Raw genomic sequence first — 24164 nt, forward strand, 5'->3', positions numbered from 1 at the left:
AGGTGGGATACACATGTGCATCTCTTTCTATCGCTCTAGATCTAATCGAATCTGGCTTAAATGGTTGGTCTTTATTGTTTTGGTTTGGTTGACATCGTGAAATTCGCCTCTTTTATCAGGTAAAGTTAATTGATTCGCTCTTCTACTAGTTTTTGGAGTCTTATATATATTGTTGAGAAATTGACGCTCCGAACTTGACACCGACTTCCTAAAAGTGATACCAAAGTAGTGTGCTACCACTTCTTTTATAGACCCTTACTCACACTACTTCGAGAAGACCTTCGCACTGACATCAATGTGGGAGACCAACTCTCTACAAGGAAACTCAAACCTTTATTCACTACTCAATTTGATACAAGACTCACTTGCACACTCTTTGTGTGGCTATCCTACCATCACACCACTACACTACATGGCTACCTTGCAATCTCCTACTTGAGACCTCTTATGCCATGGTATGGTTAGGAGGGAGGGGAGCACTTCTATTTATAGGTGCTCATGATCCTTATGGTGTTGCCATGTGGCAACTTCCACACTCTTCTTTACAAATATCTAACTCTATAACTTTTCTCTCAACCTTATCCTACCATATAAATATCTTGTTCTAGATTATTCTACACTTCGCTATGAAGCATAGCATCTTATTAGTCAAAGTTAGAAAATAAATTGACTTAGGATATAGTAAAAGTTAAAGGGGTTTGACTTAGTACAAATCTAAAATAGAGTAGAGACTAACATGTAAGGAAAAGAGCAGGAGATGAAATTTTGTGTTGGTTGGTCCAAGAATTCTTAGAAAATAATTAGACGATGAAAAAGAAAAGGAAAAATATCGTATGTTTGAATTTCGTATCAAATCAAAATAAGCTATGTTGATACTACCTTTTTATGTTGTCATGGCATCCACGACCTACTTGAGACCATACTCGCATGAAGAAGCGAAGCGCCCTACCTCCAGAATCTCCAAGAAAATCCAAACGGCAGCGATACTTGGTTGCAATGGAGAAAACGAGACAAGATGTCGTGAGTATATTGGTATAACAAGGGACCAGAAAAGGAACGGAAAGATAGCTCCTTGCTGTCTAAAGGACGCGTGCGACTCACGGAGTCACTAGAAATGAGCTGCATGCATGAACGTGTTTTTTTTTTAATACCAAGCTTGCATCACAGTATATGTCAGCATAGCCCACATGTATTATATGCCTCCCAAAATTCTGATGCCTAAGTCATTTTCTCCAAATTAAACTGGAATTCAATTCATAAGTGCTATATTTCATAGGTGGTGATCTATTTGGGCCTCAAAGTTCTTATGTTTCTTATTGCTGGATGAATTGTTTGCTTTTCATGAGGGTCCGACATCGAGGCAAGAGGTCGGTCAGCCCCAACCTCCTTTCCCGTAGGTAGGTAGGCCTTGGCCTCCTGGCAGGCTGGCCCATGGTCACGATACTCGCGTATTACTCGATGAGTGAGACGCGTTGATGTTCTCGATCCATGCCCCTTAAAGTTGCTTAGGGCCTGTTTTCTTCCGCTTGCTAAACTTTAGCACCTGTCACATCGAATGTTTAGATACTAATTAGGAGTATTAAATGTAGACTATTTACAAAACCCATTACATAAGACGAATCTAAACGGCGAGACGAATCTATTAAGCTTAATTAGTCCATGATTTGACAATGTGTTGCTACAGTAAATATTTGCTAATGATGGATTAATTAGGCTTAATTAGGCTTAATAGATTCGTCTCGCCGTTTAGATTCCACTTATGTAATTGGTTTTGTAAATAGTCTACGTTTACTACTCCTAATTAGTATCTAAACATTCGATGTGACACGTGCTAAAAATAAGACACGGGAAGAAAACGCCCCCTTAATTTGTTTCTTGAAGTGCATTTGTTTTCGGGTATTCTTGAAATGTATTTGTAAGATATCTCTTTCATATAATATAATATCAGTGGAAAAAGTCTATTTTACTCCCTTCACCTATCCACTTTATCCGCTTAACCCCCTAAGTAAAGTTACTCCTTAAACTACTTCATTTGGTCCAATCTACACCTGAATTAGATTTCTCTTTTTTTTCTTCGTGTATGAGTTGAATTTTGAGTTCAAATTTTGTGAGCATACACAAAAAAAACATGATGCCTTATCTTAAGAAATTATACTAAATTTTTTCATGATTATTTTCATAGGTTAGGAATATTTAATATGAAAATGATCTTAGATATACAAAATTGTATGAAAAGTAATCATGAAAAATTTCTAATATATTTTTCTAACATAGAGCATCAGGCATAAGTTAATTGACAAAATCTGAAATTAAAACTCAATTTGTACGCGAAAAAACAAAAAAGAAAAATCTAATTAGGGGATAGATTGGACCAAATGAAATAGTTTGGGAAGTAAAGTGAGACTAAATTTTTCTTAGGGGATTAAGTGGACAAAGTAAATAGGTGAGAAAGTAAAATGGACTTTTTCCTTATAATCAGCTGGGGCATACCCTCCTGTTAAAAAAAAAAGAGGTTGCTTTTGGTGACCATCCAGTTTTACAATCGAGACTAGTAGCCGATTCACGTGACCTGTACATATCAATTCTTTATACTTACAAGTTTCTAAACAAATTATTCCCGGACGACACTCCGTTCCAACAAGAACTTGGAACGAACTCGGATTACTAAGAAAAAAGAACTCAAATGAAAAGAATGTATAAAAGATTGGATTGCCGACCCAAACTAGTTACAATATAATCGACTGTAGCAGCAGATTTACACACCCTGCACATACCAATCCTCAGTACTACACAAGTTTTCAATTTGTCGAGTTGTTTCCCAACAACTCTCCAACCCAACAAGGTGTATATGTGAAAGTAGCACTGATGATTTGATAAGGATGTTTAATGTGTAACTCTCCCAAATCTTGAATCTTGGAGCTATTAAAATAATATGCCACGACTCTTGAACTCCACAAAAGCAAGAAGATAATCTCCCTGTAAGGATGGAATCCAAATACTTCAATACTCTTGCAGGAGCATTTTTCACCCCATTCTCCAATTCCATCGTCATTATCGTCGTCAGAGTCCCAATCCAACTCTTTCTCCTGTACCAGTTCTTTGTTGGTAGTTTCTTGGTCATTATAGTTACCGTCTTGTAAAATCCATGGTCTGTATGTGTACTTTGGGAGTTTCACGGCTTGCAGTTTGGCGTCATGCTTCAATACCCACTCCATCTTGCCACCAAATTCATCGAGGAACCAAACCTGGAGTTGCTTTTGATCATCAACTACCACAAGATGTACCCCATTCTTTGACTTTCCAAGACAAGGTTGGTAATATTCACTCGTTTTAATACTGGTCGGCAGGGGAAGCACTTGATATGTATCATTGGACAAGGTTATTCTGCAATACAAGTTACGGGCAATAAGTTAGCAAACCGTAGTTCAGATAGTGAAAAGAAAGCCAAAGTAGCGAACGAATTTGAGGAACAAATGGTTACCGCATGCTAAAACCGCTCCAATACACGTAGAGCGCTCCGTTCCAGTAGACACCATGAGAGCGTCCAAGATCAGAAAATGGCCACAAGTTGGCGGCGATAGTTATAGTGGGGCCTTCACGGACAAACGGTCTCTCCTCCCAACTCCCTGTGCTTGATGAGTAGATAAGTAACGTGCATACTGAGGGCGGCCATTTTAGTCCCTCTGATCGTTCATCCTTGCGATAAGGAGGTCCTTTGATCGAAACCACCTTGTAATAAGGCGACAATGAGGGGTCGAACGCAAGGTACCGATCATTGCCCCTGCTCTCAGTCTCAGTCAAGGCCGGGTAAGGCGGCAAGCGCACCCATTGTCTTGTCGCCGGGTTGACCACGCGATCCTCTAGCAGGAGTAGGCCATTGCAGGAATCCGCAATGTCTGGGGGATAGTACCAGTGGTCCATCTTCAGGTAGTGTTCTAGGTCTGCGGCAATCTTGTGCGCCATCGAAGGCCGGACGAAGAATTCTGGGGTCTCCGACTCGTTCGTAAGGATAAAGAAGCCGCCCATCGAGATCGGCAGGAGGTTGCAGCGCGCGTCGACGACGGCGCGCCACTCCCTGCAGACGCCGCGCGAGACGGCGAGGCTGCGCGGCGCCAGGCGGGCTAGGATGTCCGCCAGCACGTCTTCTGGAAGCAACCGCGGCGAGTCCCCCATCACGTCGATTCGCGTTTGTGGCGGGGCAAGGGATCGCGGAAACACGGAAGTACCGTTCTACTCTCCTTGCTAAATATAGAGGGCCTGGGCGCCTGCCCGTTCGGACTCGGCAAGATAAGAGAGTCCGGAACGACATCACACCTAATCCGGAACGACAGGGGAAACTGGAGCTCTGCCCGACTTTGCCCTTGCAATCGGTTGGCGCAGAGCGGCGCGGCTCCAACTTTCTTTACGCGGCCGCCCATCAGACGGCCAGTATGATCATGCATGAATGATCTGCTGTCTGCGTGTGGGCGGCGGTTGCCGAGGTAGTTCAGCTTGTCCTCGCTGAAGGCCTTGGCTGGGAGCGCGCGAAGCATGGCCCAGCGGCACTGGATCACCTACGGGCAGCCCAAAGCAATCTCATTCTCGCCCACCAGTCACAGGCAGCTCGGGCTCATATACCACGGGCCGCCCAAAGCAACCATCCTCGATGTTTTTCTTCACTGGAATGGGCTTGGCCCATCTCGCAAACCACACGGAGCTCTATACAAGTAAGTAATCAACAACCCGGAAAACCTATCCATCTTTTCTGAAGATGGGATGGTCTTCTGATGTTGGAGATTCGTGTGGTCACTGCTGGCCGCACGATATCCATCTTCCTCGCACGGCCGCCACCTCATCTCATGGCCGCTAGGGTGCTGTGGAAGCTTGCCAGTGTTGACGCAAAATTTGGACTTTGCGTTGAACAACACGATGGACTTGGGAGATCTGCTTAACTCCAGTGCAGGCTCCAAATCAGCTCGTTGAAAATTGACAAGGTAGATATTAAATTCTTGAGTCGATCGGCGACGAAGCCTCTCAAACTTATGAGTAGGCGTTCTTGGAATAAACACCACAACAGATAGGATATTAAATGTAAGCATGCCGTATAAATAAATAAAACCTTGATGGTGAGGCTATCGGCTATGTCAGCCAATGGGCTAAGATAAAATATTATAACATAACAGTAAAAAAGGTAGCCCTCCTTAGCCACGCGCTTATAAGATAAGCCAACGGATCTAGCCAATATAAGTGTATTGAACTCAGACAAGCTAACACGAATAAGAGAGCACTGGAATCAACCCACTAACTTAAGAGATTAGAGCATAGCAATAAGGACCAGCCAATGATAACTGTACACTAGCCAGATATGTTAATCAAATTTTAGTTAATATCTTGATAAGTGTATTAAACTTAGACAAGGTAACAGAGAGCACTAACCTCGATCTGACAACATAAAAGACTAGAGCACAACCACCAAAGACCTCTTGCCTACCGCTTACAGGCACATTAGGGTAACAAAGCCTAATCAATGTCATGACCGTGTATTGAACTTAGACAAGGCAACACGGTGAAAGGGCACCAACTTTGACCCGTTAGTCATAACAGATAGGTTCGCAGCAGCAAGGTCTCACACGCGCCCCTATCGGCTCAGTGACATCATCGCACTCCCGTGAGATATGGATAAGACCCGATCGAAGCATCGGCTCTCAACAATAGCACGATGATGTTAGAGGCTCAGCGGTTAACAGTACGAGGGCTAACGTCAGAGGCCCGGCGGTTAACAATACGAGAGGGGCAGGGGTATAGATCTATCGGACCTAGCATATGTAAAGTAATAAAAGCATGCAAAGTCTGCCAGCCGATATGATATGATAACTGTAAATATTTAAACGAGGCAAGGGAGCCGATGAAGACAACCTAGCCAGATCTAAGCCGTTCGATAACTGCGAGAAACCGTCGAGAACAAGCAAAGTATCGACAAAAGCGTAGGGACTTATACTTGCAATCTAAGATAACTCGATAACTAGCCACACAACCCAATATCAGAACGTAAGACTTAACTTAGAAAGTTCTGACAGAGGTCGTAATGATCGGGTGACGGTACTTACAAGCTCACCCGAGATCAAAGTCGATGCAGCCTTGCGCGCTAGAAGAAACTCGTCGAAACTACTCTACTCCTGCTCCTAGGGTTTTGGCGGCGTGGCGCCGAATGGTTGTATTGATTGATTGTTGATTGTCCTGTTACAAGGTCTTATGGGTTTATACTTATACCCTAGAGCGAGCTAAAATCTTAGTCGAATACGACACAAGCTATTACAACTATGTCTAAAAACTACTAAAGATACATCTCCATGCTTTCCCTTATTTGGTGGAGTCGGTTTCACTTCGGATCGGATCCCTTCGGGTCTTCTATCAGCTTCTGGAATCTTGATCAATGGCGGCTAGTTCTGGTCAACGTGTTTTCATCGGCGGCCCTGTGCTTCTCCATCATCGACTATTAGAACCTTATCCGCACCAGTTGGCTTTAGTTAAAAACCGGTGTCAACACATGCCCAATTTTGGGATATAATATTATATTCCAAAATTCATTTCTCTTGTCTCAAGTTCTGAGCCGATATCAAAAACCGAAAAGAGTCATTGCCACAATCATAATCTCTTCTTCTGGATTTTTTGATAACATCCACCCATTTTTCTGGATTCGTTAGTCCCCTTCGTCTTCTTCACCGAGCCGATGGAAGCTTTCCATCACCGCTGCAACCAAAAATTGAATCCTCCCCTTCACGTGCCCGATAACTATTCCATTGCTTCATCATCGTCAAGCTTCATCAAAATGTCCTCTCACGCAACCATCCGAGCCTTACGCGCATAAAACAAATTTACTTGACGTAGTCTTGATCCGCTATTCTTGACAACGACACAATCGTCCTACTTCGTGGGGCCCACGGGTAGTTGAGATCCGAGGAAGAAAAGAAGTAAGGGGATAATAAGAGATTAATGGGCTGAATGTGGGCTGAAAGATGGCTCCCCTATCTACTGTCTTTCATAAGATAGATAGAAGCGCCTTGGTTTTCCAAAAAAAAACCCAAATCAATTCTACCAAACATGCCCTTATCTTGGTGGGCTGGCATTGGGCCGGGTTAGATTTGCTCAGGTCTTGCGAAACACACACAGCGCGGGCCTGATCTAATCAAATACCTACAATCGCATCAGTCCATGAGATCGACTGACGGTTAAGAAAGATAGATATCAAGCCGTGCCATTGTCAAATCACTAATACAAACACACACCAATTTGCACAATGCTGTTCTGATTTCTGAATGCGCGTGTTAGTAATCAAAAGTTGTGTTCGCCAAGGGAAAAAAACCCACCAATACATTATTAATGTACTAGCTAGCTGGCTGTCTCAGCAAGGTGAGTCACACTGTTTTTAACAGCCTATCACACCCTCCGTGTCTTTCAACTACCTCACGCTCCGTGCCTTCCAACTCCTCCATCCGCTCCGGCGACTAGATGAGGGACGGCATCACGAAGGACAAGGCGAGGGACGACGGAGCCAAGATGAGGCCGGACGGCAAGCACTCCAAGGACGGGAAGGAGGAGCAGGCGCTGGGCGAGAAGACCCGGGTCAAGTGGCCCTTGCAGCGCCGCACGACGGCCGGCAAGAAGGAGAAGACGCGGGTGAAGCGGTCCTTGCAGCCCCGCTGCAGGACGGGCGGCAGCACCCTCCTTCTGGTATGGATGATGATTCTCGTTCGTGCGCATGCCGTGCAGTGTGGTTACGTCCCCGTTGACGTAACCACGGAAGAATTTTATCTTACGGAGCGACCGCACGCCGAGATATTTGGCATAATCTACAATATTGCCATCGACGTCATCCCGAGGCTGGAAGTGAGGGGCCATCACTTCCTGGGCGTCAAGGACCCCGAGCGTCTCGACCTGGGGGGTGACGGCTCCGCGCCGGGGAGGTGGATCAAGGTCCCCTTGCGCGGGGAGACCGACGAGGACCGGGTGACGCTCTGCTTCGCCGACACCGACCTGTACCTGCTCGCATTCATGAACAACGTAGGCACCTGGCACTGCTTCCGTGGGTACGAGAACATGTTCCCAGGGTGCGTGGTACTGAATCCCGTCACCGACAAGAATCACCCTGATTTCTGGAACGAGCAATATCCACAGCTCATAACGGATGGTTTTAAGAAGATGCACACGGTACCCCTAGGGAAGAGGTCGGCGTTAGAAGCGGCGCGAATTCTTGGCCGCCATAGACACGGCACGACGCCCCTGCCTGAGCTTAAGTCCGCCTTGCTTCGGAGCATGATTATGTTTAGTGAAGCCTTCAGATTCCGAGTGATCCGCGAAGCATTTAGCGGCGACCTGTGGGAGACGGAGACGCACCTCACCCAACCACAAGCAGCGCTAGTAGTCAACTGGACCAATATATCGGTGCTCCTGTGGAAATGGGACAGGGAAGGCAAGTGGCCTGAGAACCGCTTAAGTCGTGCCGTGAAAGATGAAACCGAGATCTCAAGCGCCGAAGAGGCCCTTGATGTCGTTGACCTCTTGAGGCGCCCACGCGCAGTACGTATCCGTGTTGCTGGGAAGGGAGATTAAAACCCTCTAGTTAGCTGTTAGCTCCAGGAAAGGAAAGCAGTTAGGTTTTATGGAGTCATAAAGCTAGTGCCACTAGTGAAGTTTCATGCATGGAGTTATCCTTTATGTATTCCTTTTTAATTTCTTATAAGTTTCATGGACACTATCGTTATGTGTTGTGTATTCCTTTCTATTTTGGACGTCGTCCATTGTGGACTGCGACGTTGTACTATTGGGCAACACATAATAATTGTACTAATTTTTTTTTGAACGAATGGGCACGGGATAGTGCCTATTTCATTGAGAAAGTAGATAATTACAGATTTTTACGGTAGAGATACAAGGTTTCCTTTTCCTATCACGATTACTCTCTGGATAAGAATTGCGCTAGTGCTCTCGCCCCCGCTAAAATCCACGTGTCTGCTTCCGCTTTGATTTGTGCCAGCAGGGAGGTTGCGACCATCCCTTGATGGTCGAAAATTCGTCGATTGCGTTCCTTCCAAATTTCCCATATTACCAGCAGGCCCATAGAGCAAGTTCCTTTCCGAGGAGCTTCTGTCCTTGTAGTCATATTTATCCACCACTCAAGAGCATTGGCAGATGGTGGCCATTCCGAAGGGTGTAAACTGGGTTGCGAGGCCCAGGTGGTAACAAGACTCCATATTCGTTTGGTGTATCTGCATTGTGTCAGGAGATGATGAGCTGTCTCTTGTTGTACTCGGCATAGAGGACAACATGGCGAGTGCGGCCATCCCCTTCGCGCAAGTCGGTCAGCTGTCCAAACCCGGTCCTGTAGTATCAGCCACGCGAAAAATTTGCATTTCGGTGGTGCCCAGCATTTCCATATTGTTTTACTGTGCGGTGCATAAGTGGATCCTAAGAACTACGCCTTGTATGCTGATGCCGTTGAGTATTGTCCATTTGGCGTGAATTTCTAGCAGATTGTGTCTTCGTGTTGTGCTTGGAGGCTCACTGTCCCTACTAGCCGCCATAGTGTGACGAATTCTTGTAAGTGTCGCGTTGTTAGTCCAGCGTGGATGTTTATGTCCGTCACCCATCTATTGTTGTGTAATGCCTCTGCGAGAGTTTTATGCTTCCCCCTAGATAGCTTATATATGTTGGGCGCAATGTCCTTTGGTCGGTTACCCCTTTCCCAAGCTGAGTGCCAGAAGCTTGTTTTGCATCCATTTCCCATTGTGATAGCTGTGCAAGCCGCGAATAAGCGTCGATCAGAGTCGTCGCATGGAGTGTCCATTCCAATCCATGTTTTCCCCGGGGACTCCCATTCATGCCAAAGCCATCGGAATTGTACTAATTTTGCATGCATTGCAAAACTATAAATCTCGGTCCTTTGTAAGCCATTCCGTGCATTATCTCTGTTCCCTGTCGCCTCCCGGGTCTGCTGCTCCTAGTCCGAACCACCACGCGCAGCGATCAAGGGAATTCCAAACAAGTTCATTTTGGACTTTTCCAAATCTGAATAACTTACCTTTTGCCTAACTGGGTCGTGCCATTGAATAACTTACCTTTTGTGTAACAAAGGAACTGAAGACGGGTTGCCGAAATTAAAGCCCCTTTTGTATTCGGAATTCACAAGTTTTAAAGTAACACATTATTCTTTGTAACATAATTGTCTTTTTGGCCTTTTTTATAAAACGTGAATGTAGATGACCTAGTCATCTATTTGCTTGTAAAAACAAAAGGCCAACATTGTAGCTAATTTTACTTTTTTCTTTCAACTAGCATAGATGCACGTGCGACACGCACATAATTTGTTTAAAAAATCTGATAAATAAGAATTTAGAATTAATTGCAAAATCACATCTTCTTCTTAAAGTCAACATCTTGAAGTATCTAGAGAAGGCATCAACATGATTCCACCACCTTATAATCACATATGCAAAGATCTTAATTTTAGGAATCAATAAAAATATTATTAGATGTAGAATACTTTTTGTATATATTAAATAAAAATTATATATCTATGTATATAGACCATAAACCATGAGACAGGATTTTCACATACCTTTTGTGATCCATATATGAGATTTTGATAACTACATCAACTTCATTTAAGATTTTGCACATAAATCATATTATTCTATGATACCAGAGTTTTGTCTGTTATCTGATTAAATATATACTTTTTGGACGATTCCACTTTACCAACTTTTCCATACATCTCCAGAAGAGCAGTTTCAAAAGCATCTTCTCCAAACTTTTTCAGTTTGAGCACAGATGACAAGCAAATTGATAGCAGTGAACCCTTCGCCTGAAACCCCTCTATTCCCATTTTCATGAAACAAGCAAATGCATCCACGGGCTGCTCATTCAGAGAACCTCCTCCACGGCACAAGATCCTTCAATGGCATCATTGCAAACACGTTCTCAACAGATACAACATCACCACATTTGCAGTACATGTCAAGAAGATAAGTTCCCCACCTTGACAACCTGCTCCAACCTGTGTCTAATGGCAGCTATTATCCCAACACTGTCATGCTGCACTTGCAGTGCGTCTTTCTTCTCTCCTGGAAGTAGGCCAGTGCTACCGTCCCCATCCCGTTGGACACGTACCAATCCATCAGCGTGTTCCAAAAGATGATGTCCCGCACCGGCATTCCGCCGAACACCCTCTCGGCGACCCCGACGAGGTCGAGCTTGACGTAGAAGGCGATGAGAGAGTTGCTCGGGTACACGTCAGTGCCCAGGCTGAGCTTTCTCACGGCCTTATGCGCCGCGCGGCCCTCTTCGAGAGTGCCGAGGCGCCCGCAGCACTTGACGACGATGGGCAAGGTGGGGAGCACGCCGGCAACATGCATGGCGCGGTAGGCTGCAAGCGAGGCTCGCGTCGGGACCATGATGCTGTGGAGCAATACATCAGGGCTCTTGACGGCCGTGAAAGCATCCTCGGCCTCGTCCATGCGGCCCGCCGCGATATGGGACAAGACGAGGGACTTGGTGGCGAGCGGGGAAGCGGCGCGCTGTGGGTGGGGAAAGCGGGGGGACGGTGCTGGAGCATGGGTGCGTGGCAGTAGGGGCAGCGCGGCGGCGGAGCATTTGCGGCGGATAAATAATTTTCGCGGTACGGGTACAGCTGTGGGTAGGAAAGAGGTAGGTGAAAAAATAATTCGTTTTTCTTAGCAAAAATATTTTCTATCTCGCAATTTTTATGGCTCCTCACCTTATCCTCTCCTTCAAATGCATGACAAGTGGGACTGGCGTGAGGGGTATGGTGGACCCAGTCTGAGTAAAAAAGTTTCAATTATTTTCAATCTTTATAGTATATATATAGAAATAGTATAAATAGATAGATGACAGATTGAGTTGAGGCATGTAAGCAACAAGCAAGACTTTGAACGCAAATCAAACACTTTATTACCATTTTCCGTTGCAATATAAAACTAGATAATTACAACTATACAGTAAGAGGTAAAGATATCACATATATATCTCAATTTAGTCCATCTTGCTTATTGGATGTTAAATTAGTGCGTCAACTCCAACTTTAAAGATCAGACCTTAAATCTATCACTTTTGCCGATGTTTGAAGGAAAAAAATCATATACTTGGATATGTGCATGCTACTGCTTAGTGAAATTCAATCCTTGTGGAAAATTTGAACTAGTGATGAATTTTTCGAGCTATATAGGTTGGTACCGTACTCCATCTATGCCCCTTTTGTCTGTTTGGCCTCGTGAATAACTAGCTAAGACAAACTTCTTTAATCACGTTGTAAAACAAATTACTACGGAGTATATAACAAAAGAATGTTCCACGAATAACAGCTCAATTCTTCATTTTCAGTTCAGAAAGAAACGACCTGAAAACACTCCATCTTTTTTTTCTTTGAGGTGTGAAAACTTTTCACTCCAACTTGTCTGGTGGGATCTGGAGGGTTCCAAGCATAATACTCCGTACTCCTGGCGGATCCGTCGTCTGGGCGCGTAGATTTGGTTTTTTATTCGATTCAATCCCTATGATGCTGTCTGCTTATGTTGAACGGAATGATGTTCGTCTTGTGGCGGTAGGATTGCGCTTGTTTGACATGTTTAGATGCAGAAATCGCCGCATCTGTTGAAAGGCGATGAATGGGCTGGGTCTCGGGGCTGTTTAGGGGACTGTAAGATAAGAGATGGGCGGGTGTCAACTGGTTGGAAACAGATTGCTTCTTGAATAACCGATTGCAGATTCTATTCCATTCGCAGGCGGTTCAGACAGGGGCATAGAACAAATCTGAATCCCACGAGCACCTCGGGCCTCCCTACTCACCCGTGGGATCCTACTGCCACAAGCCCAGCCCACAACCGTGGTGCTCCTCCCTCCCTACCTCTCTGTCTGGCAGGGGGCCCGTATAAAGGCGTTCGCATCAGTTTTAGAGAGAGAAAGAAACCTAAAACCCTGCTCTCCCGATGGCGGCGGCGAACGGCGGCGCCTCCCGGCGCTCGCGGCCGAACGTGTTGGTGACGGGGACTCCGGGCACGGGGAAGACGACGACGTGCTCCCTCCTCTCTGAAGCTGCGGGTCTCCGCCACGTCAACATCGGCGACCTCGTCCGCGAGAAGAGCCTCCACGACGGCTGGGACGACGACCTCGAGTGCCACGTCATCAACGAGGACCTGGTAAGCCTCCACCTCCGCCGCTAATCCCCCATTCTCCCAGTCCTGGCTCCTGTGTTCATCGAATCGTGTAATCTGTACCGTAATTTCGTCATTTCCCGCGTAGATTAAATTAAAAATAGAGCGGAAATATCTGATTTCTTATGCGTGGATCCTGAAAATTGGTGGTTATTCTGGGGTTGATTTGCGCTGTGCCTTGTATTGTTTTTATGCCTTCCGTGTTAAGCTTTTAAGATGCAATAATTTTGTATATGTGTTTTGTAATAATGTCGTATGCCCAACAACAGGGCAAATTTCCAGGCTAGCATTACTGCTTTAGCTAGGCGCCATTTGAGAAACAGGGCCTCGCCCATGGTTAGCTGGTCATTCTGAAATCTTGATCACCTGTCAGAACAGGTAGATTCGAGACATTTTGTATGCTCCTGTAACAAACAAAATCCCATGTTAAATTGATTGATGCATACACTGGATAAATAGGTCTGAAGTCTCATCTCTCATTTGTCTCAGAGGTTTACCAAGGTGGTAATTTTTCCTACAACAATGAAATTGATTCACATATTTTAGGCTTGTTTATAACAATGAGTGTATCATGTTCACTTGGCATCTTAGCTGCCAGCCAGGCAAGGACACAGCAGCAACAAGCCAGGGCAATGGTAGAAGTCATCAAGTTCGGATTAGTTAGTCTCTGTTATCTTCTCTTGGTCAGGTCTTAATTGATAAGTTATTTTCTTAATTCCGAATGAATTTACAGCAGAGTATCCTGTTTGCCGATGATGATTGTTGTAGACCTGGGATGTCTGTCTATGGCTCAACTGATGTTGGCATTCAAGAAGACACATTCCACTAGTGCAACATCCACATGGAACTATTGCATTCTTTGTGTGGATGGTGCTCTTCTACTAGACTAAATTTTTCTTGAAACTAACATGGTTTTGTTTTGTGGACCTACATCCTAGCTCTACAACAACGATCACCTGGAACTGAGTCTATATGTGTAAGTTCCTTGTATAATACCATCTGTAGGTAGTTGTAATATAAGGCTAGTCATGCTACTACCTTTTGTACAGGGTTAACTAATGATCTTAGAGCATGTAAGTTATCCTGTTTGTTATTGATGATTGTTGTAGACCTGGGATGTCTGTCTATGGCTTGACTGATACTGGTATTCAGGAAGAAGGCACGATCCACTAGTGCAACATTCCTCATGGAATCACTCCATTCTTACTGTGGATGGTGCTCTTCTGGATTAGTTTTTTTCTTCCTTGAGGCTAGCATGAGTCTACTTCGTGGACATACATCCTAGCTCCAGAACAGCATCTGAGCGAGGATCTTCTTTCCCAACACTGGCATTAGTTGATCCATGTACATTTATTTTATGTTCTCTTGACGATTCCCTCTTAAAGTGGTTCTAATATATACAACTGTAACAAATGTTGTTATAAATTGCACACAGGTTATGGGTAACTCTTGTGTTGCAGTTGTGACATGTATTGCCATATTGCATTTATGGTTGGTTGATCTTATAAAGATGGAGATGCTTTTATGTGCGACATTCTTATTATGGGCGTAACTAACAAGTGACTGGCCAGTTGTTAGTGTGATGTAGCGACTGCCTCCCCTGTTCAACATCATCCATTTTGGGGCTTACTTTGCTACATATTTGTCATGCTGTTTATTTACATGCTGGTGAACATGGCGCCTGTGGTGCCTGCGGGACTCCATGTTCCCATTTGGGATTTACTGAAGTTCACTTAGAACACTGTCAGTGTTCCTTATTTCTGCTGTTGGATAGGCTTTTAATGGTTGCTATATTCTTGGTTGCAGGTCTGCGACGAGCTTGAGGACATGATGGAAGAAGGTGGTATACTGGTAGATTACCATGGATGCGATTTCTTTCCGGAGCGTTGGTTTGACCTAGTAGTTGTGCTCCAGACTGACAACTCAATTCTGCATGATCGCTTGACCAGCAGGTAATTCAAGTGGAATTTCTATGGAACCACTCATTCAGAACAACTGACATGCCACGGTCATTATGTCTGACAGAATCTTATTCGCAGAGGTTATACGGGTTCCAAGCTCTCAAACAACATAGAGTGCGAGATCTTCCAAGTGCTCCTGGAGGAAGCGAGGGAGAGCTACAAAGAGGACATTGTGATGCCCTTGCGAAGCGACAATGTGGAGGATATTAGTAGGAACGTGGGTACATTGACAGACTGGGTAAACAACTGGAGACCATCCTGATGAGTTAGTTGACATGTTAAACCTATGTGGTGCCCTTGGGGGTAGTGCTGCCTCCAAAAAGAAATGTTATTGACTTCGAGCATATCCTCTGTGTATTGACTTGTATTGTTTTAACAACTGGAGACCATCCTGATGAGCTAGTTGACCTGTTAAACCTATATGGTCTGCTAGGGGAAGTGCTGCCTCCGAAAAGAATTATATGCTTTATGTTGACCTGTTAAACCTATATGCTTTATGTTGAAAATCCAAACAGATATTCTGCTCACTGGCAATTATTGTAAAGCTTAAATTTGCTAGTTTTCCGTTGAAGGCTTGGAGTGTTTGTTTTTATTGAATACTTTTTGTTTCTAACTCTTCCAGCTCTATATCCAAACTTAAATATTCACGAGTGTTATGGTTTTATTAGGTGGTGCACAAGACTGAATCAAAATTTTGTAGAAGATGTGTATTTCTCAAGCATGACGTTTGATGTTAGATTACAGAGCATAGAGATTATGTTTGTATGCCATCTGCATTACAAATTGTCTCAATTGCTCCTTTTGATGATTTATGCTTAGGGCTGCAGCCTGCAGGTTCATGTTATTCTTTGGCTGGATCTGCTATGCGCGATTTGCAAGTGCCTGTATGTTCAGATAGAGTTGCTTCCTCAGAAGACACAAATTTTTCCTTCCCCTCCCATCAAAGATACAGTCTGAATGATAACTATGCTGCTTGCTTCAGGTATTGACCAGTGGCGACATGGTCCACACCATGCAGACTGCTTCGACGTACTAACCATTGTGCAGGTCGGCATGTCGCAACGGGTTAAAGGTGTGGACCATGCGATGGATAGCATCAGCATCAGAGAGGTGCTACAGGATGTGCTCTAAAGTATTTTTCATAATGAAACGATCTTGTGTTGGGTTCACTTCTAAGAAAATCTGCTAGCGCAAGTGATTGTTCGGTCAATGCTAAGCCATGGTATAACCTTTTTTCCCCTCATGATTGCTTTGTCTAATTCCCCTGAAATGGAAGTAAAATAATTTTCATTTTAGTTGAGAAAACTAAACTACTTTATATCCTGTTTAGCGTTTTTTAACTTTTGAAATGGGATACAAGCCCTAGAATTACCAGTATGGATTAAATCTTGTACCTCTGGCTCCTGCTATTACTGCTCAATTTTGGTTCATCATATATATCGATGGATACTTGAAAGGTTTAGCATTGTTGAGTTTCTTCACTCTGAATTAACCATTGTTTTCTTGCTATCATCGGTAATTGTTAGCTCCTTACAGATCAGTTTTACAGTCAATAAACAATTTGCAAACCCTTCAGAACACTGGCATTATTGCATGAGGTAGATTTTTTTTTTCTGTCATTCTATTGGTTATTTGCGAACACTGCAATGTTGGTCACGGATTAAATAAAGATACCTATTATGAATTTTGCGGAAGGCCAATAGAGAGTATTAACTCTCAAATGGCCAATTTCTTATGGAATGACAGGGAGGGTTAGCATAAATACCATCTAGCCAACTGGCAAAGCATAGCTCAGAGGAAAGAACATGGTGGATGGGGGATCCCTGACCTTAGTAATCTAAATCTTTGCTTGCTTGCTTCCTGGATTAATAGATACCAGTTAAGCAAAGATGTGATTTGGAAAAAGTTGTGGACCACAAGTACAATACAAAGAACCCTAATATCTTCTGTTGCCCTGAAATCGGAAACTCTCCATTTTGGAGAGGCGTCTTATGGGCTTGTAAAGCAGCTAAAACGGGTGTAAGGTGGAAAGTTGGTGATGGTAAGTCAATTAGATTTTGGGAGGACCATTGGTTTGGCAGCTCTAGCTTGGCCATCCAGTACTGGGAACTTTACGTTATTGCGGAACAGAAGAATGTTAGCATAGCGGAAGTCTGGGATGGTTCTGAGCTAAGAATCTCATTTAGGAGAAGAGTTACCCCCAGATTGATGCATATGTGGCTGGAGCTAATCGCCATTGCGGAATCTATTTCTTATGTAGATGATTGTGATGCCATTATATGGTCGTTTGAGTCTAGTAGTAAATTTTCAGTGCAAGCAATGTATAAAAGCATCAGTTTTAGAGGCGTGCAGCCTGTCTTTACCCCTTCTATATGGCAGCTAAATGTTCCACCTAGAATTCACATTTTCCTATGGCTGTTGTCTAACAACAAAACTTTAGTAAGGGTCAACCTTGCTAAAAGAAAGGAAATTGCAGACTTGAATTGCTTATTTTGCAATGAATCAGAAACTGTGCATCATCTTTTCTCGAGTGCTGTGTAGCCAAAACTCTATGGAGTCATATGGCTGAAATTTTTGATATGCAGTTGGGCACTGATTTTGAATCAGTAGCCAGATGGTGGGTGAGTAATAGAAAGAACTGTGTGTTAAATGTATGTTTCGCTGCATTGATGTGGTGCTTATGGAAGTCACGCAATGAGCTATGTTTTCAGGGAAAGCAATGGGTGAACGAGAAGAAACTGCTGATCAAGCTAGTCAGAACATTGAAAAGCTGGCTAATTCTGTGCGAAGATGGTCATTTGGGAGAAATGGAGCTGGTGTTGGAAGCTTTGAACATGAAGATTCATCAACCTCTACGCCTAACCAATGGACACTCAGAAACCTCACACTCCCAGATGCGGGAGCTGTCAGGTTTGGGAGTATTGGATGGGGGATGCAGAGGTGCCAATCAACAGGAGAGGAGCAGGGATATCGGGGCTAGCACACTCGAGCTGAATGCTGATGATCTGACAAGCTACATTATGAGGAGTGTGTGTAATATGGTGTTAGATGACCTTGATCTCGATGTCGAAATAGACGGGCGCGCCACGAATACGCTTCAAGACCTATGTTGCTTTGTTTCCTTGAAATAAAGCGGGAGAACCTTGACTCTAAATTTTTTTTTGCGGAAGGTGACTTCACTTATTCGTGTTTTTTTTTTAAAAAACAGTGCTTCCATGTTACCATGTAACCCTAATCAGCTGAACGAACACTGAAATAGCTCAGTTTCATTGTCAATATTAATTCCTCACATTAATAACCTTGTGCAACAGACCATGTTTCAACAGGTATGAAGGAAGCTTTGATGTTATCCTGTGTTCCTGTTTAAGAATGCACAACACATGTTATTTGATAAGACTTTAGCTAACATCTGATCACGAAACTACTAAGTAGCTTGCAACAAAATGAGGAAGTTGATGGTAAGTGCCATTTCTGTTGTGGCCATTGAAGTTCAATTTGTTTCTTTGATCGTAAGTTAAAAGACTCTCTTATTTAGGAACGGAGGCTGGAATATCTTCTCAAGACCAAACTATAGAGTGATGAAGTGGTAAGCATCGACGCAGTTTATGATTTCAAGCATTGACTAATGGGTTGCCAATCATATTGCTTACTTGAATATTTTGTCAGATATCACTAAAAAGTGTCATTTAATTTTCTTTAGCAGGCTGAAGTAGCGAGCTCTGAGAAGGAACAATTATTACTTGTTAAAATTTCAGAATTAAACTTTTGGTATGCCCACTTCTGCACAAGTGATGTTACAAGAAATCCACTGCTGAACATCACAACAACAGTTTTGCAAATTTACAACTCCATATCACAGATCAATCGTTGTTATGGCACCATTTATGTTCTGGTTTTGCAAAGGAACACACTTTAACTATCAAAATGGATTGGATATTTTAGTACATTTTATAAAATGCTCATGTTTATGTTATTTGAACATCCGTACCGTTTCCAGGGTCGACTTTTGTTTGTTCCTAGATTTTTGTGACGAACATCCGTACCGTTTCCAGAATGATAATTGATAATGCTGACTGACGAACTAATGACCGCTAAGCTAAAAAAAAAGGCGCAGGTCAGTATCATCATCTCATTTTATATTGTAATAAAGAGGCTGGAATTCGTGCTAAACTTCATTACCAAAATAATCATGATCATGCCATTTGGATTCTGATTCCTTAATTATCCAAACCATTTTCAGTTACAGCAAGTGTTAAATACATTGTACTGCCGAGAAGAAATCGAAGACGTTAGCGATGAGGACTTCAAAGAAAACATAACATCCGGAAGATCCATGCCGTATGAATTAGCTGCCCTGGCTGTTAAATTGAGGTTAAGGGAGTCTTAACAGAAGGAATTTGATACCAGCAGCGCTTGTATATCGCTGATCCGGAGACTAGCTCTGTCAGCTGCGGGTCTATGGAATTCTTTTCTTTGAAGGTTATTGTGCCCTTGGCCGGCTGAAGCAATGAGATTACAGTATTGTTTAAGTACCACTTATGCATTTTCCATCTATACCACTAGGTTGTTCAGTGACATTACACTAGCATCATTCATCCTTTATGAAGATTGGTCTAATTTTGCTTCAAAACACCTGGGCTGCTTTACCTTCCAGCATCTGCCAGCTTAGCTAAGCACATAAGAACATATACTAAGATCTACTTGTCGTGTTCGGAATGGCAAACACCATCAGGCAAACAGAATTGTATCCGAGCAAAAAGAAACAACAGCATATGTTTGGCATATACTGTTACGTGCTAGTATGCTCTACGGAAATCTTGTATAAATCTTGGTCCATCGATCGATGCTATGAAACTTTACAGGACGTTTCCGGATTGCATTTTCGATCCTCATAGTTCGCTCCAGAGTAGTAGTCGGCGATTTGGCATTTTTCGAAGTGAAACTGGAGGTCTCGTTGCTCGGTGGAGCTCTTCGCATTCGTGCGCCGATGCGGAGCTGAACGCCCTGAATCCATATGGAGGACAGGAGTAGTAACTAACCGCCAATGGCAGATGTGCCCTGCGTGCGGGCCATTCAGATTTCAGAGACCACCGACTTGGCAGTTCGCGGCTGGGGCTGACAGTGCCTATTGCGGTCGAGGCCTCCCACGAGCAACGGTCACACCTATGGATATACTACCTACGTTTTGTTAAAGTTGGCAGCCATTGCACAACGGGCAGAGATCAGAGCTGAAAACCATCAGGAGGGATCACATGCTGACATAAAATCAAAAGCTCTGCGAGGCGCTAGCACCAACTCCCACTTTGGTGTGGAGGAGCACAAGCTGCAGCCTGACCAGAAGGATTTTGCATCATGCCCCCCTGCTTCAGTGGATTCCACTTGGGCGCTCTTTTCTTTAGCTAAAAAACAAAAAAAAAATCAGAGTAAACTCGAAGGGTGGTAATTATGCTAAGCATGTTGCAGAACCGGCTCTGGATTGCCGATAGGCTGCAGCGAAGAGGGTGGTCCAAATCTGCGTGTGATCATTTGTCCTTCGCAAACCATCCAAGGGCCGGGGCCCCGCAGCAGCAGCAGCAACAACAACAAAATGGAATCTGCAACCATTGGGTCGATACCAACATAGCAAAGGCAAATAAGTGTCCAGTAAGATTACTGAAGGCATTTCATAAATAACATAAAAGACAGTAAACCAAGCCCGGAAGCTCGGAACTTCTGCATGGATGCCAAACTGCAACTGATAGTTGGGTAGTGTTATGGTGTGAGATGCTAGTAACCAATGACTGGCTGCTAAAAAGTGGTAAACCAAACAGAAACCGTCACAGACAAACCGTGTATGATGGCATATTGAGTACGATATCGGGGTTCGCCTGAACCCTTGTTAATACTCCAACCCTTGAAGATGTCGGAGTACAAGATAGAAAAATACCAGCCCTTGACAAACCATCCAACTATACAAGACAGTCACCGGAAGGGTTTCCCGAATTGTAAGGCAATTGAGTGCTCTGTAAGATTATTTAAACATTTCATGATACAAAGACAAACTTAAGAATGGAAGTAGACAACAACTTCTGCTTCCATGCCAAACTGAAACAGAAAGTAGGGTGGTTCGGTGATAACATTCTCAAACAGAAGAGAAAGGAATCAGAATCAGTTTGAGAGAATGAGTTTCTTATTGCTTGCCCATGTAATCTTCCTGGCAAAAGATATCTGTAGGAAAATAAAGTAAGAAACCATCAGACCATCTGAAGCCTTAAAATAAAGAAATTTGAAGAACACAAGTGGGCAGCAGGTTTTCTAAGTACATATGGCTTGTATGCTCACACTGACTTGCAAATTAATAAAACAAAATATAAGCATCATCCTGTTTCACATCTGAACAGGACTTTCAATTAATATCCTACAAACGACTACTTAGAATGATCTATGGTGGGCATAATTTCATGCGCAGATCCCATATTACGTATGACCCCCGCCCCCCCCCCCCCCCCCCTCTAACAGGGGCACTTAGGCCATAAACAAATATTACATATTAGAGAAAAGAACAATGCACGAGCAACAATATAATTAGTGGACAAAACTCCCTTTATATCAATGCGCAGAGTGACCAAAGTATAATTGCTACAGTACCTAGATCGTACTTGTCCTACATGATTGTAGAGAGAGATGGGGAGAACACCACACACCCAATGAGGGGGGGGGGGGAGGGTGACCTTTCGTATATAGCCAATATGGCTTCGTATACAAGGAATACAATCATGTATATATGGAAAGCATATAACAGCTATACAATCTCTAATAATAATCTAAAAGTTATATTCTTTTCATTTCTTTGTGTCTTTACATTCACTTGTGCTGTGGAGTACTATTTAGGACAGAAATAATCAAGCCACCTTTTTGTTTACATTATGATTATCAGACATAGATAGCAAACTGGTTATGATAATAAAGACAAGTCCAGTGTTCAGTTTGTTTGATGTAATTGACAACATGGACTTATGGAGTATACAGAAAAAAAAACTGAAGACTCATTGCTCGGAACTTCCAAAAATGATGACAACTTTAAGAAAGCTCCATAGATCATGTACAAACTAGAATGTTGTCAACATGTCTCGAATGCATCAATCTGTTTTCCTAACAGTATACTGAAAAGAAAACACCAATTCACCAAAGATACTTATTTGTCAGGCAATTACATGTTTAGCAGAAACTTAAATTTAAACCGTGGTTTATAAACAAAATGCCTTCATCAAAGCGGGCATTTCTATGTCAAGAGGTAGGTCTACAAGCATGATAAGTCCTTCATGTATTCCAAGTCTACAACTGTGAGTCTGTGACCAAAATTGGAATTTAGTTAGCTAAGCAAATCAATATGAGGAACACACAATTAAGTTACAACCATTCCATTTGATCACTAAGACAAGTGGGTTTCTAAGCAAAATTAAACCCGACAACTTAAGTGGACTGGGGCAGCCTACTAAAAAAATATGCAAACTATATAAAAAAGAACACATAACTTTGGGCCCTCTTTGGAATGTAGGATTATAAAAACCTTCATGAATAGGGAAAACGTAGGAATAGAACGCACTAACATCTCGAATCCTATGGATTGAAGAAACACAGGAAACTGCAAGAATAGATGTTTGGACGGAGCACATGAAAAACACAGGAATTTGGTGAGAGAGTGACACAAAGGAAGCTTTCCATGAGGTTCAACCTCTTGGTAGAATTCCTCCAAAATCTCTATGGAACAAGCCATTCCATAGGAAATTCATAGGATATGTAGGAACTTAATCCTTTGTTTCAAAGCACTTTGTAGGAAAGTTTCCCATAGGATTCCAATCCTCTAAATTTTCTCCATGTTTCCTTTGTTGTACACCAAGGAATCTGACAACGGGTATAAACTACTTCATGTTCTCAGTAGTGACAAGAAAAAGACACAGAAGAGCAACTGAAATTACAGTGTCAACCCAGTAAATATTGCAGAGGAAGCACAAAGTTACAGAGACAGGATAAGAGAAAATTAGAATGCAACCAAACCAATTCACCATAATTGCACGAACTTCAGTAACTAGAAGTCATAAACTGCTCGTGCTTCAGAACAACTACAAACCTACAAGCTTAGCACAAAGTCAAACCAGATTTGCCCCATCCTTGATTTCCATCAGGCAGAATCAAAATCTAAAGAGCTCTCAACCAACAGCACGCTAATCAAACCCTAGAACCAGAGCACAATTCGTCTAAAGACAATTACCAGAGATTTCAATCTACTGTCTCGAAACACCAAATGCTCCCTGCGGAGGAATTCATCCAGCAATCGACACCGACAAGCCCGCCTATCCCGAATCTGTTCGACCAAATTCCTACAACGACAGGGCAGCATCGAGATCCATCCAGCAGAGGCAGGAGCGTACCGGCACGGGTGTTCAGGACGACGGCGGGCTGCCGGAGTGGCGGGTGATGAGGTCGTCGTAGGGGTCGCGGCGGCCGGCGGCCTGGCTGATCTGGGGGTCCCAGGAGAGCTGGGAGTTGAAGCGCTCGTAGGTCCAGAAGCCGTAGGGGCGGAGCGGGAGGCTCCACGCCGCCTTGGTGCGCTCGCACCGCTCCTTCATCCGGTAGACGTGCTCCCGCCGCACCTGGTCGCGCTTGTCCGGGTCCTCCATCATACGGAGGATCAGGTTCTCCGCGAACTCCATGACGAAACCCATCGCCGCCGCCGGTCTTCTCCTCGCCGGTGAGCTTGGGATCTGCTGGTGTGCTCGGCTGTGTGGTTTCGGTGCGGTCTGCCTGCGTTTGCGTGGCGGATGCGGTGGCAATTGGATGGGCCTCGCGGTTGGGCTGGTTTGGCAAAATGGCCGAGTTGGGAATGGGGAAAGAAGAAAGAGGGCCGGGTTTTTTTTTTTTTTGAGCGAAGAAAGAGGGCCGGTCTGGCAAGGTTACTATAACTCGAAATATGATTGGTTTTTTATTTATTTATGGACTCTCAAATGAATATTTACGT

At 43.7% G+C, this 24164-nt stretch overlaps 4 protein-coding genes across 7 annotated transcripts; 2 read left to right on the plus strand and 2 right to left on the minus strand.

Annotated features, from left to right (window-relative positions):
• Positions 1–3477: 3477 nt before the first annotated feature.
• Positions 3478–4173, minus strand: LOC101753001 (F-box protein At5g07610). The gene has a single exon (XM_004986249.1). It carries the CDS (start codon positions 4171–4173, stop codon positions 3478–3480), a length of 696 nt encoding a protein of 231 aa, XP_004986306.1.
• Positions 4174–7488: 3315 nt separating this feature from the next.
• On the plus strand, positions 7489–8589 carry LOC106804509. Its single transcript, XM_014805780.1, has one exon. It carries the CDS (start codon positions 7489–7491, stop codon positions 8587–8589), a length of 1101 nt encoding a protein of 366 aa, XP_014661266.1.
• A 3984-nt stretch (positions 8590–12573) lies between these two features.
• Positions 12574–18464, plus strand: LOC101782268 (adenylate kinase isoenzyme 6 homolog). 4 transcript variants are annotated; one of them, XM_022823489.1, is made up of 6 exons: positions 12575–13190; positions 15012–15157; positions 15245–15404; positions 15986–16050; positions 16149–16388; positions 17878–18464. In XM_022823489.1, the coding sequence occupies exons 1-5, from the start codon at positions 12981–12983 to the stop codon at positions 16153–16155; spliced, it is 588 nt and encodes a 195-aa protein (XP_022679224.1). In that variant the 5' UTR covers positions 12575–12980; the 3' UTR covers positions 16156–16388; positions 17878–18464. The 4 variants fall into 4 exon arrangements, with proteins under 4 accessions (XP_022679223.1, XP_022679224.1, XP_022679225.1 ...); XM_022823490.1 differs by lacking the exon at positions 15986–16050 and having other exon boundaries at positions 17878–18336; XM_022823488.1 differs by lacking the exons at positions 16149–16388; positions 17878–18464 and having other exon boundaries at positions 12574–13190; positions 15986–16140.
• A 2610-nt stretch (positions 18465–21074) lies between these two features.
• On the minus strand, positions 21075–24013 carry LOC101782674. Its single transcript, XM_004982092.2, has 2 exons — positions 23578–24013; positions 21075–21373 (listed from the first exon to the last, which is right to left on the minus strand). Exon 1 carries the CDS (start codon positions 23869–23871, stop codon positions 23590–23592), a length of 282 nt encoding a protein of 93 aa, XP_004982149.1. The 5' UTR covers positions 23872–24013; the 3' UTR covers positions 21075–21373; positions 23578–23589.
• Positions 24014–24164: the final 151 nt, after the last annotated feature.

Source organism: Setaria italica, chromosome IX, assembly GCF_000263155.2.
Source record: "Setaria italica strain Yugu1 chromosome IX, Setaria_italica_v2.0, whole genome shotgun sequence".
Classification (NCBI taxonomy): Eukaryota; Viridiplantae; Streptophyta; class Magnoliopsida; order Poales; family Poaceae; genus Setaria; species Setaria italica.

Excerpts from the sequence above, each read along its gene's own strand:
- LOC101753001 (XM_004986249.1), bottom strand. The coding sequence starts at position 4,173 with ATGGGGGACTCGCCGCGGTTGCTTCCAGAAGACGTGCTGGCGGACATC.
- LOC106804509 (XM_014805780.1), top strand. The coding sequence starts at position 7,489 with ATGAGGGACGGCATCACGAAGGACAAGGCGAGGGACGACGGAGCCAAG.
- LOC101782268 (XM_022823488.1), top strand. The coding sequence starts at position 12,981 with ATGGCGGCGGCGAACGGCGGCGCCTCCCGGCGCTCGCGGCCGAACGTG. Across the intron at positions 15,158-15,244 it reads CATGATCGCTTGACCAGCAG|AGGTTATACGGGTTCCAAGC; the intron begins GTAATTCAAGTG and ends TCTTATTCGCAG. Across the intron at positions 15,405-15,985 it reads TGGGTACATTGACAGACTGG|GGCTGCAGCCTGCAGGTTCA; the intron begins GTAAACAACTGG and ends ATTTATGCTTAG.
- LOC101782674 (XM_004982092.2), bottom strand. The coding sequence starts at position 23,871 with ATGGGTTTCGTCATGGAGTTCGCGGAGAACCTGATCCTCCGTATGATG.